The 13824-nt window shown below is 44.1% G+C and overlaps 1 protein-coding gene across 8 annotated transcripts in view; it reads left to right on the forward strand.

Moving 5' to 3' along the window:
• Positions 1 to 13824, forward strand: part of LOC137304480 (dedicator of cytokinesis protein 7-like) — a 139273-nt gene that overhangs the window by 55617 nt on the left and 69832 nt on the right. For all 8 annotated transcript variants that reach the window (XR_010958583.1, XM_067973092.1, XM_067973087.1 and 5 more), the window contains exons 15-19: positions 5339 to 5456; positions 7765 to 7835; positions 9141 to 9279; positions 11498 to 11599; positions 12547 to 12633. Coding sequence is in view for 7 of the 8 variants with exons in the window: in XM_067973092.1 (XP_067829193.1) it covers positions 5339 to 5456; positions 7765 to 7835; positions 9141 to 9279; positions 11498 to 11599; positions 12547 to 12633 (517 nt within the window). In the remaining variant the exon portion in view is untranslated. The remainder of the gene's footprint in view (positions 1 to 5338; positions 5457 to 7764; positions 7836 to 9140; positions 9280 to 11497; positions 11600 to 12546; positions 12634 to 13824) is intronic.

A 13824-nucleotide genomic window follows, 5' to 3' on the forward strand; every position in this document is an offset into this window, starting at 1 on the left:
GGGACAGTGGGACTAGCTACATTACTTGTGCATAGAGCCGGCACAGACTCGATGGGCTGAATGGCCTCCTTCCGTGCTGTAGCTTTCCTATGATTGTAGTAAGGTACTACTGGCATTCGGCCACTAGAGGGACTCACAGAGCTTTGGATAGGGAGCCCTCTCGTGGCAGACAATCGATACTGCAGCATTTCAGTACATTTCAAACTGATGTTTTGTGAAGGTCAGAGTGGGCGCGAGACTCCAATCTGCGGAATTTTCATTGTGCCCATAGAGAAATTAGAAATCCAATAATCTGAAATCCCGGTATAAGGAAAGTGTCACCAGAACATTTTGATTTCATGTATTTATTTTTGTTTAAAATACAATGAGAGCACAACAGGACACGCAGTGACTGCTTTTTAAGAACTATAAATAGTGGCACATTTCCATGGGTAGGGAAGTAAGTCAGGAATTTGATAAATTCCACAGTGTAAAGATGGTGTCACAAAACTTCATCAAAAGTATAAGAACAGAAATATAAGAACTAGCAGCAAGTTTAACTTCTCAATTCTGGTTAATTACAGATCTACCAAACATCTTGTGTGCATTTATATATATATATATATATGTGTGTGTGTGTGTATCTCTCTCTCTACACACACTCCAGTAATCTCTATTGAACTGCATCTGTTTCATGTGTATTTTTTAATGGACCTTCTCCACAGATGTGTAAATCTAGGTTAATGTGGTGCCTGGAGAGTATTGTTAGTTTTGGGTACCGTACATGTAACATTGGAGCCCCTCAGGCACTATGAGCGATGGCAACTGTTGGAGCAGATGCAATACATGCCGTTTCTGAGCATTTACCTAAAGCTGTTACAGTCTGAAATGGTGGAAAGGTCTGCTGTACATGGTTCTGCTCCAATATGCAGCAGTTAAAAGCCAAAGAAACCCCCCCAGGATAAATAACAGGAGGTATTAACATTCACTAGAGTGAAAAGGCTATTGAGTGCAGTCATGCCGCAATAATGAGTTACAGTTGCACCCTCAAACACAATCTCAGCTCTTCTATTGTTTTTCCTGTTAGTAAGATTCTATTTGAATTATGCCTTTATTGTTCCCACACCAGTTATTGCCTTGCTGTTTTCAGCTATTAATTTGCAGTTTCATGTCTGCAACAGGATTTTTTTTTAACTATGATACTACAGTTGAGTTGTAATAGTGTAAACTGATGAAAAATTATTGCTGAGTTATAATATCATAGAAATGTCCAGGTACTGCTCCCCTGAAAGCTCAGCAGATTTATTCAATGAATAACTGAGCCAGGAAAGAAAGAATGACTTGCATTTATATAGCGCCTTTCACGACCTCAGGGCATCCCAAAGCACTATACAGTCAATGAAGTACTTTTGAAGTGTAGTCACTGTTGTAATGTAAGAAACGTGGCAGCCAATTTGCGCACAGCAAGGTCCCACAAACAGAAATGTGATAATGACCAGATAATCTGTTTTAGTTGTGTTGGTTGAGGGATAAATATTGGCCAGGACACGGGGGAGAATTTCCCTGCTTTTCTTCAAAATAGTGCCATGGGATCTTTTACATCCATCTGAGAAGGCAGGCAGAGCCTCGGTTTAACGTCTCATCCGAAAGACAGCACCTCTGACGGTACAACACTCCTTCAGTACTACACTGGAGTGTCAGACTAGATTTTGTACTCAAGTCTCTGGAGTGGGACTTGACTCCACAATCTTCTGATTCAGAGGCGAGAGTGCTCCCCACTGAGCCAAGGCTGACACCTTGTTCGATCCCTAGAGTGTGTTAAGGGTGAAATGCTCCAGGCAGTGTATTCGTCCTATGGGCCAGTTATAACACAACATGAACAGAGGTGTGAGAACAGGTTGGCTGCCTCCTTTGTGAGTGAGTGGTGCTTGAGATATGGGGGAAGGGCCGAGGGCTATAGAGCCGGTAAAAACAGATGTGTGCTAACAGCGAAGTGAGATGCTGCATGGATGGGTCTGAACTCGGTGCACAACTTGAGCTGCAATGTATTGCAATGTTCCCATTCACCGTGAGCTGCCTGATTCAGCTCTGTCACCGCTGTTTGATGTGTCTGTCTGAACTGCAGCAATGTTCTTGTTACTCCGAGTGGTGGTATCTGTAACTCCTGGTCCTTGATCTGTGGGGATGTTTAAAAACATTTGTAAAATTGTTGGCAGCATCGTTGGTCAAATTAGTTTCGGCTGTGACATTGGGTGCACATCAGTTATTCCATTTTTTTTCTTTTCATTTTGCCTGCCTCCTCTTCAAGAAACACTGAAAAGACCATAAACGCTAGAAATCTACAGCAGGTCGATCAACATATGAAGTACACCTGCGTATTCTCTTTTGGAGGTTGACGGACCTGCTGTGCATTTCCAGCATTTTCTGTTTTGCTTCCTTGCCCCCTTTCTTGATCTCCCATCTGAAATTGGGCCTAGGGGCCTAGTTTAGCAGGAATGGGTTCAAGGAAGCGGAAGGTGGGTCTAATGGACAAGATTAGCTTGGAGAGGGCATATGGGGAGATAGAAGAGAATCTGGAGCAATACGTGGGTTCAGGACTAAGGCAGGGGGAGCCTGGGGGGAGGTTTGTCTAAGTGCATAAGGAGAATGGGGGATGGGGGGGAAGCAGCAAAGGCAGCTAAACAGATGGTCTTTATTCACAGGGACATGCTTGGTTTACTATAGTGGAGTTAATGTTGGGATTATTTTAGTTTGATATTGTGTGTGATTCCCTTACAAAATGACTTTGTTCATTTATTTTTCCCTTCTACCTGTCTCTTCAGTAAATCACTACAAATGATTCTGATAGTTGGACTAAGGACGGTTGAACCTTTTAAGCCCCTGAATGAGGTGATGTAACCAAGTGCCTGAAAGGAAGGGAGCCGGCAAAACATTAGTGTGACAGTGAATGGATCAGGACTTTCTAGTGCCGCCAAAATTCTTAGAGCATTACAGCCACAGGAATGTACAGAACCAGAAAATATAGTGCATCTGACCAGTCCAAACGTTCAATTAATACCATACACTCCTCTATCTCTCATCCCCTACAGTGTCCTTCACTGAAAAATATCTACCCAGTTACCCTCTTGATTTCTCAACACTGTCCGTCTCCATTGCAGTATATTCCATATATTCACTACCCTTAATGCTGTGGGTTCCTGATCTGGGAAGTCAGGTACAGCGAAGCTTCATGATTGTAGGTGCCACTGTGTCAAATGTGAGTGATTCCAGTGATAGCCTGTCACATTTTGTTGACTGCTCTAGTTGTCACTGTTACATTTTTGGGGTTTTTTAATCTTCTTTGTTACTCAAGTTATGTTTTTGCTTCCATGCTTCAGACAACTCTCATTGGTGTGTCCTAGCTCCTGTATCTCTTGAGAGCGAGAGTCTTCACTTGTCCTGATACCTGGGTAAATTCATAGCATGGCCAGTGAACAAACAATGAATACTGGCCGCTCGTTTCTCATCTGCCTTGCTCCTACATTGCTGGTGGACAAAAGTAAGCAGAGTCAGTTTGGCTCCGTTGGTAGCACTCTGGCCTCTGGAGTCAGAAGGTTGTTTGTTAAAGCTCCACTTCAGCACTTGAGCTCAATCTAGGCTGACACTCCAGTGCAGTACTGAGGGAGCGCTGCACTGTCAAAGGTGACGTCTTTTGTATGAGACGTTAAACTGAGGCTTCATCTACCAGTTGACATGAACGTGAAAGATCCCATGGCACCATTTGAAGGAGAGTAGTGTAATTCTCCCAGTGTCCTAGCCAACATTTATCCCTCAACCAACACCACCAAAAAACAGATGAACTGATCAGTTATTGTTTTGTGGGACCTTGCTGTGTGCAAATTGGCTGTCAAGTCTGCCTATAAGACAACAGTGACTAAATGGCCAAGCATGCAGGGAGGTCCAAGTCTATGGTAAGCATCATGAGTTTAATACTCAAGTGTGCAGATTCTCCCTGAAGTAGTGCTGTTAATCTGGTTAGCCAGCTCCCGGGTCAGGATTTCTAAGTTTAGAAGGATTTCTAGTTTGGTCATTATGACATCATTGCAATAATTCATAAGTTGTACAGCTGTGTTTAGGAGAGAATAGGAGGCCCTGTGGGAGTTGACACAAAGTATCGCCATCATTTTATTGTTCAACTGACTGTTTCCAGCCATGGGCCACAGACACAGTTACTAATGTTCATCACACCAGCAGTGCTCAGGAGAAGTTTGGGATTCTTCAAGGTGGCTTTATATTCCCTGAACTTGTGTATATAATAATAATAATAATAATAATAATAATGGCAGAAGGATCAGCAACCTGAGGACACAGATTTAAGATAATTGGCAAAAGAACTAGAGGGGAGATGAGGAGAATTTCTTTTATACCGCAAGTTATGATCTGGAATGCATTGCATGAAAGGCTGGTGGAAGCAGATTCAATAGTAACTTTCAAAGGGGAATTGGTTGTGCATGTCAGTGCCAAGGCGGGAAATCGAATGTACCGACGCGCTGCTTCATGAACTGGTAGGAGTTGGATTAATGTGCACAATTGCTCACCCAGTAGTTTCAATTAGGGTGCTGCATGGTTCCCCACAGAAAGAAGGATGAATATTCATGCATCCAAAGCATCCGGTCACTGTACAGAGACCCCGCAGTATCCAGTCACTGTACAAAGACCCCGCGGCGTCCGGGCGCCAGGGGCGGAGACCGACATGGTTGTGTGTCCACTCTCTGCAATGCTGCATTGTCGCAGGTGCAATCTTCTGGATGAGACATTAAACCGAGGCCGCATCTAGTTATTCAGCTGAATATAAAATACTCCTAAGGCACAATTGTACAAGAGCAGGGAATCCGATGGGTGTTCTTCAACCCCCACCACCAAAAACAGATTAACTGGTTGTTGTTTGTGGGACATTGCTGTGTGCAAATTGGTTGCTGTGTTTGCTTAAAAAACAACAGTGGCTGGATTTCAAAAATAATTCATTGGCTGTGAAGTGCTTTGGGGCATTCCGAGGATGCGAACGGTGCTATAGAAATGCAGGTTTGTTTGTTCTTTATCTGGGACAACTTTTGCACGATGCAGGAGAAAGCGGGAGGTAAATGAACACTTTTACTTGGTGTTATAGTTTGTGTTTATTTGTCTCCCAGTCTGTGAAGAGATGTTACAACACAGGGGAATTTCCCCCCCCCCCCCCCCATTACTGGGGTCCACTTTCATCCATTTATTTGGTAGACAATAACAAGTTAGTAAATGAGGACAGCCAGTCGATGAGAGTCTGGCTTGTGGCTGTATTTTGAATGTGTGTTGTCTGTGCTGACCCACTCTTTGTTCTTCTTAGGAATCTGCTGTACGTCTACCCGCAGAGTTTGAATTTCAGCAGCCGCCAGGGGTCTGTGCGGAATATTACAGTGAAAGTCCAGTTCATGGCAGGAGAGGACCCCAACAGTGCCATGCCGGTGAGAAACGTCTTGCAGCAATGTGGGGGTCTTAGCAGCTTTCTTCCTCAAGCGTATGCTTGTGCCATACCTGGTTGCCGCACTGGTAACGCATGTATCACAAAAGCAATGCAGTTCTGATTTATTATTGAGAAACCCAAGTGTAGGGCTACGGCTGAGGAGAGAAGATGAGGTAAATCAGGAAATGATGATAACAAGGTTAGATTCCAAAAGTCAGAAGACTCTTGGGGGGGGGAAGAAAGAAGAAAAGCTCACATTTCTTTAGTACCTGATCTCCTAAATGTTCCAGACTGCTTTACATGCAATTCATTAATTTTGAAATCCAGTAATTGTTGTTGTACTGTCTAGAGCAGCAGCCATTTTGCACGCAGCAAGGTGCCACAGATAGCCAGGCAATGTATGAGCAGTAAATCTGTTTCTTTGGTGTTAGTTGAGGGAGAGATGTTGGCCAGAACGTGGCAAGACCTTCCTGCCCTTTGAATAGTGTCATGGGATCTTTAATGTTCAATAGAACAGGGAGATAGGGCTTTGGTTTAATGTCTCATCTGAAGGACAATGCAGTTCCAACAATGCAATGCTCCCTCGGTATTGCCCTGAAGCTTTGAGGTGCAGTAAGTCATGATTTGAAGACAGTGAGGAGGAGGGTGTGGAATGGGGTACTTGTAGCTTAGAGAACAAGGGGAATATTTGGATGAGCAATAATCATAGTAATATCAATAAAATAAAGAAAGGTTACAATGGAGAGAGTTGTTGGAAGCCAGAGTATGAGAGATCATTTATCAGGGAATAAGCTATTTCTTATCTGTTTAGTGCGAGAGCGTTCCCAGATAATGGGAATAACCTGGTGTTGTAAGATTCCTTACATTTGTCAACCCCAGTCCATCACCGGCATCTCCACATCCCAGATAATGGGAACAGTGTTCGACTGGAATGGGTTGGATTTTATGGAGAGTTGAGTGCGGTTTGAGAAAAGATTTTTTTTCTTTCGTGCCAAACACCAAGTCAAAATCTGTGACTTTCACATAGATTCCAGTCTGACGCTTCTTGAGACGAAGAGTTATATAACTGATTTTCCACTGTACTTGTGCATTTTTGAGGAAGAGGTATTTAACAGAAGTACACATTGTGTTTGCTGTAGTCCCAAAATATATTGAAGTACATAATAATTGGTAGTTGAGGCAGTTGAAAGAGCTTTTAGTAGCTACTTACTCCCACGAGATGCTCGATTGTAGATGGCAGCGTGGGTGAGGTATCCACTTAACAGATCACCCTTATCATTTTAACAGCGGAAATAAAGGAGCCATCTCAGTTTTTGTAAGAGCTTAACGAGTGTGTGCACTTTGAATAGCTGTCTGCACTCTAATCTGTGTCTCTTGTACAGCTCAGGATTTGTTCCTTCCATTTTACTCCTTTTCTGCTGAAGGCGTTGATTCTTAACTGGGATACAGTTGAGTTGTTACCAGCAGCACCGTGTGTTTGTTCTGTACACATGGACCTAGGCAGTGAAAGTTGTCATCCTCTTCTACTGTGGGAGGTATCACAACCTGTCCTTGCCCAACATTCACACACACTCTTTCCAGTACAGGTCACTCTATAGTGATCAGGAGCAGGAACCCAAACCCTACTTACCCTACCCCAGTCCCAGTCACGAGAATTTTTGTCACTCTGTCCTCTTCAAGCACATCTCTTCCATGAGCCCTACTTCCTGCTCCTTCAACCCCATCCCTACCCAACTCCTGATCGTTTAATTACTTTTCCTGCCCCGATGCTTGCCCATATTGTCGATAACTCCCTTTGCTCCCTTCCTTCAAAACCGCCGTCGTCACCCCTCCTCAAAAAGCCCGCATTTGACCCCTTAATATCCTCGCTGGTCACCCATCCTTCATCCTTCATAAACTCCAAATGGTCCAAACCTTGTCCCATGCTAACTCTTGCCTACCCATCATTCCTTTCTTCGCTGTTCTACATTGGCTTCTAGTTCCCCCAGTGCATTAAATTAAAAATACTCATCCTTGTTTTTAAATCCCTCCATGGCCTTGCCCCCACCCTATCTCTGCAACCTCCTCCAGCTTTGCACCCACTTGGTCCTCTGACAATCCAGCAACTTTTATTGTTTTTTTCGGGTGCCAGCCCACGAATAATCAGATTTATTGAATTCAATTTCACAACTTGCCGTGCTGGGATTTGAGCTCTGGGTAGTTTAGATTCTGTAATCTGGTGTGGTCATTATACACCAGTTGGAGTGCTTCTCTCACGTATTGCTGTCTGTAATGATTTGTTTCTGTTCCTTCCTTCCACTCAAATGCAGGTTATCTTTGGGAAGTCCAGCTGTGCTGATTTTTCGAGAGAAGCGTACTCTGCTGTGGTGTACCACAACAAGTAAGTTAATAAAGGCAATTCTCGCTAGAGCCTTAGAGACCATGCAAACATTTCCTCTACCTGTTTGTATTTCTACAACGCGGGATAGTAATCATCATGTTATATTATAGTACAACAGTACCATATTAGAATTGTAGATTATTTCTCTACAAACGCAAACTCATTGTCTGCTTTCTCCCTCCCGCAGCCTCCATGGCTCATGTACACCCTGTTGCTAACCTGCTTCTGGGCTTTTGCCAGTGCCACTTTGCCAGCAGCCCAGGGATGATCTTCCTTCAGTTTTTTTTCTCCATCGAAAGGCCCTGTTCTGCGCTTAGTGCACCCCTTAAGCAGTGCAGCTGTGATATGGGGAATGAGCAGAGCACTATGTGTTCCCACACCACCAACAAACGCCTTTAATCTGTGCACTGCTATCAACTGGCAGTTGTCTGAAATTCCGTAAAGGACTGAAACAGCAACACCCCAAGCCATAACAAAACAAACCCTTGCCTCTGTCAGCCATTGTAAACCGAATCATGATTACAAAAATTGCAAGCATGAAATGTGGCCTGTTAGCCTCAGCTCACAGCCACAGGACCAAACAATAAAACTGACAAACCTAGTGGCTCCACCTACAACTTTCATTGCACATGTTTATAAAAGACTGGAGCTCAGCTATCAGCTGCTCAATATCTACTCTCCATTACTGTGTTTTCCCTTCATTCCAGTGCTGGTTAATCAGTGAGCTTGCTTCATGAGGATGAAGTGATAAATGATCGTTGTCATAGAATACCTGAAGAAAATAAGGGACAGATAGTGATTAGTTAAGTGGTGAGACACGTGGACAGTGGTAAATTCATGATGCTCCCATGTCCTCCTTTCCTGAAGGTGCAGCTGCCTCCTTGCTGGGGGTATGGTTCCAAGGGCCAAGATGCTCATTCCTCATGTGTGAGCCTAGACCGTGAATGTCAACAGGCTATTTGGCCATCAAAGGCGTCACAGCTGAGCCCGATCCTGACCTTATCCAATGACCACACATGAACATTTCCCAGCAAGTGTCACTGGCTAGTGATGAGGAATGGCACCTTCTGTATGGCTCAGTACCACACTGAGTTCAATGTGTGAGTTCAGTGTGAGCCATGCGTACCATTGCATTTGCCCACTGAACTAATGGGGAGTTATGTACCTCTTAGGGGGCAAGGGGGAAAGAACAGTTTTTCAAAGTGGTAGAATGAGAGTGATGGAACGACAATTGTATGTGTACACTGGCTGGAGAGCTCTTCCGACAGCATCAGAGCAAAATCTAACACTATGTGACCTTTGCAGATCTCCGGAGTTTTATGAGGAAATAAAAATGAAGGTCCCAGCTAACCTAACAGATAACCATCACGTGCTCTTCACCTTCTACCACATCAGCTGCCAACAGAAACCGAGTGCATCACTGGAGACACCTGTTGGCTACACGGTGAGTAACAATGAATCAATAAATCAGTCCACGAGATTTAGTACAGGCCTGTTACTATAATAAAGGCCTTAATGTCTCTCTCTCGAGTTAAGTAAATATTGGTGGTGTTTAATACTTAATCTGTTGAACTTGGAATTAAATCTACTTTTTTGGAGCTATTCCCAAATTAAACATTTTCTTTTGGGTACTTGTCAGAAATACTGGATGTTAAAGGTTCATTAGCTTTCTACTGATGTAAATTCAAGCAGCGTTAGAACCAGATCTACTGGCTCCCCACATATAGGGACAGCAGGCAGCTCCTGCTGGGATTTCCTGGCATTTCTCTTGCTTCCACTTGCTACTAAATGAGAGAAGCAAGATGAGACTGTGCAGCTGAGTATCACAGCATTCACAGCCATATTGAAAGTCCTATTAAGGCTATGGGCCCTATAGTTTTAACACTATGACTACAAATGCTGTGTATTGCAGGGGACTGTACTGATTACATTTAACTCCAGCCCCAAGAGTGAACAGACGTTTTATCCCTGTTGCTTCTTTAAAACAAAATCACCCCCCCACCCCATTACTTTGAAACAGCCCCAGTCTGAGTCATGCATGAGCCAGCAGGTGGGATGAGGGAACTACTCCCATGCAGAAGAGTGGCAGACACCATCCAAGCCCACATAAATCCTAAACTCAGAATCGGTTGAATTGAACACAGTAGTGTACTTGCATTCATGTTGCAGGTTGTAATTAAGGACAATGAACAATTAAAAATTGTGCCCTGTGACAAGTTGAACATGTTTGTCCTCAATTATAATGTACTGTACTCCAGTGCATATTATCATTGCTTAAAGGAGAACTTAAGTCTATGGGGAGTAAGTTCTGATTCAAGTATTTATTCCCCGATGTGTATTCAATACTCTATATTTCAAATAATGTTGCTTGGTTGTTCAATTGTTTTAGAATAGAGACTGGTTGTCAGGTTTCCTTGTCTCCTGGCTGCTTAGGTGACTGGGAGAAGCTCTGTGCTCCCTGGAGTGACTCCGTTCATTGCAATGGGTCCGGCTATCTCGGATGGGTCTGGGAACTGATCTGGAGATGCCTGGCCCCAGGAAAAGACGTACCAGTCCAGTATGCTGTATCTGCACGTGCTTGCTGGAGAACTGATACCCTCTTCCTGAAAGGTTACAGAACCAAGGTGGGTGGGTGGAGTTAAGATATAAATCAGCCATGATCTAATTGAATGGCAGAACAGGCTTGAGGGGCTGAATGGCCTACTCCTGTTCCTATGTTCCTTCTGATGTGGAGATGCCGATGATGGACTGGGGTTGACAATTGTAAACAATTTTACAACACCAAGTTATAGTCCAGCAATTTTATTTTAAATTCACAAGCTTTCGGAGGCTACCTCCTTCCTCAGGTGAGGAAGGAGGTAGCCTCCGAAAGCTTGTGAATGTAAAATTGTTTACAATTGTCAACCCCAGTCCATCATCGGCATCTCCACATCAGAAGGAACATAGGAACAGGAGTAGGCCATTCAGCCCCTCAAGCCTGTTCTGCCATTCAATTAGATCATGGCTGATTTATATCTTAACTCCACCCACCCACCTTGGTTCTTTTCACGATGCTTTAGTTGGCCGAACTCTCTCTACCAGCTGGCGTTACACTGCATTGTGTTAGGGCAATCATAGACTTGGAGCTGGCTTCTCCCAGCAGGTCGTTGTGACTCTTCTCTATGGGAAGAAGTCAGAATGATGTGGGAGAGGGGAAGGTCGTTCCATACTGTGTAAAAATACCCATAGGGGAGATGTGGGAGAGGGGAAGGTCGTTCCATACTGTGTAAAAATTCCTTTCCACATCGTTCACCTGAGGAAGGAGGTAGCCTCCGAAAGCTTGTGAATTTAAAATAAAATTGCTGGACTATAACTTGGTGTTGTAAAATTGTTTACAATATGTTCCTTCTCCATTTGACCAATGCAAGGGCTGAGTTTCCCTGAGATTTGATGGATTGAGGGAATAAACTGTATTCGAAGTAGGGGGTGCAATGGGGTTACTTCAGCTTGTCAGTCACTTGGACCCAGTTCAAGCCTGTTACCCACAGTCATTTTCTCCAACCCTCCTGATGATGATGGAAATTTGAGTGCAGCCTGAAAGCTCTGAGTTAATGAGTAAGTTGCCCTGTGCCGCTGCTAACTGTACCATCGCTAATCTCTAATCTTGTAACCCACTCACTTAGTGGATCTCTTTGATGCAACATGGCCGCCTACGAACCGGACAATTCAGCCTCCCAGTGTCAGTGGACAAGCCACCTCCCAGTTACTCAGTGCTCACTCCTGATGTAAGTATGGTCTAAACGCTGCATTACTTCACCCCTCTGGGTTTTTTCAACCTCTTCCTCCTCCCTGGATCCTGTGTTCAAGTAACAACTCTTTGCACTGTCTCCTACTCTAATTCTGTCCGAGACCTTCAACCTCCTCCTACAATCAGGTTTTGTCATTTGTCAAATCTACACTTTGTCATTGAGAACTGGTCAAACAGTGTCCTAGGAAACCGATAGGAGATATCAGGTTTGGCAGATAGCATCCCTTAAACCCTCCGTTTATTTGCCCAAACCTGTTCGATTCACGTTTTACAGCACTGCACCACTTCAGCTGTGAAATATTATCGGAGTCACACCTGCAACGGGTTTTATTAAAGGCAATCCACATGTTATTATTGGCCACATGTTCTGTCTACACAGTTTCGGGGTGATGCATATGAAACACAAACGTTTTCATGAACATACGCCAATCTCAGTCACTTGTTTTGAGTAATCTTTTCACGATGCTTTAGTTGGCCGAACTCTCTCTACCAGCTGGCGTTACACTGCATTGTGTTAGGGCAATCATAGACTTGGAGCTGGCTTCTCCCAGCAGGTCGTTGTGACTCCTCTCTATGGGAAGAAGTCAGAATGATGTGGGAGAGGGGAAGGTCGTTCCATACTGTGTAAAAATACCCATAGCAGATTCTTCAGAGGGAGTTAGTTGTTGAGTTCTCTGCAGCTTGGAGCACACTGCACTCCTGGTTAAGGGGGACAGTATGGTTAGAGAGCTGACTTGCAGAGAAAACTATGGAATGTGTGGATTATTGGATAATGAGACCTCCTAGTACAAGAGACTAGGTACCAAACGAGGGGCCGATTTTAAATGATCAGTTCTTGCCACATGTCCTGTCGGCCTCTGAGCAATGCTCATGATCAAATCTATATATTTATGAATGTCTTCCTTTTAATTTATTTTTGAAAAGGTCCAGCTGCCTGGTATGAAGTGGGTCGACAATCACAAAGGAGTTTTTAATGTGGAAGTATTAGCAGCGTCGTCTGTCCATACCCAGGTACGTGCACCTTGCTTGGATGAGCCTGCACCCTGACAGCTCTCCAAACCACCCTGGTAAAACCAAGCTCCCTTTTGAAAGAGGCGTTTTGATCAGAAATTTCTGGCTTGCGGGACAATCTGGCTCAGCAGACGTACAGAGTTTGTAAATGCAGTCAGTTATGAGTACCCAAGGGAGCAGCAGAATAAATGGCAGATCATTGTGGGCTTTACAACTGTGTTTTTAAAGAGGTTCTAAGGCAGTACTGTCTTATAAAAGTATCTGAAGATTACAGTTATTATACTCTTGGCAAGTAAAAGGCTGTGTACCCCATATAGGCCATTCAGAGCTGTTAGAGTTTCACTGCCCCTCCCCCACAACACCTTACCTCCAACTGGCCCTTGTAACACAGTAAATGCAGCTAAGAGCAACCCCTGGACCTTCTCTGCTCTGAATATTTATTTAGTTCCAAGCTGAATGCACAAACATCACAGAAGAACAAACTCTGGATTGAATCAAGAGGTGAGACTTGCCTCTTCTGGAAATGATTTCACCTAGAATTGAAAGCATAATGAGGGGAGAATACAGAGACCTGGAATTATTCTGAAACTATGCTCTATTAACATTCCTGGCCCCTCTATATCCTGATTTGAAATGGAACTCTCATATCTCCTCCTCTGCTAATAGTGCTTTCAAGGAGCGCAGTCTCCCTTCTCCCCTCAAAAACTCACTCCCTACAAAGCCCAAGTCCACCCAAGACTTGTAAAGAGCTCTTGTATCTGGGGAAGTGTTCCAACACCGAGCAGTTCTAGATGAGATAGAGGGCAAAGCTTGTTGTCTGAAGGTGATCCCTCCCTCAGCTCTATTCTTCTCCCTCCATTCCAACCTTCCTTGTCTCTATTTTGTTGACATCATTGTGGTTGGTGCCCTTCTGAAATCTGTTATCTTGCTTCTCCTAAGCTCCAGATATAGCAACCTACCTGCTCTTCCTCTTCATTCCTACCTGCCCCTCACCACTGTGGGAAATGGGCATGCATGGAACCATGTCCTGATAAGGAGCCTTTGACAGAGATGGGGAGAGGAGAAATTTGGTGGGGGAGAAACATGTGTAGTAGGCCATGGGGACACCAGAGTGATGACACGGTACTAGCCATTCCCTCCTCAGTTTCACTAATCTGGTGCAGCGAGCGTGTGGTACCCTGAGAAAAGTGC

The sequence above is a fragment of the Heptranchias perlo genome, chromosome 37 (genome assembly GCF_035084215.1).
Source record: "Heptranchias perlo isolate sHepPer1 chromosome 37, sHepPer1.hap1, whole genome shotgun sequence".
Lineage (NCBI taxonomy): Eukaryota > Metazoa > Chordata > Chondrichthyes > Hexanchiformes > Hexanchidae > Heptranchias > Heptranchias perlo.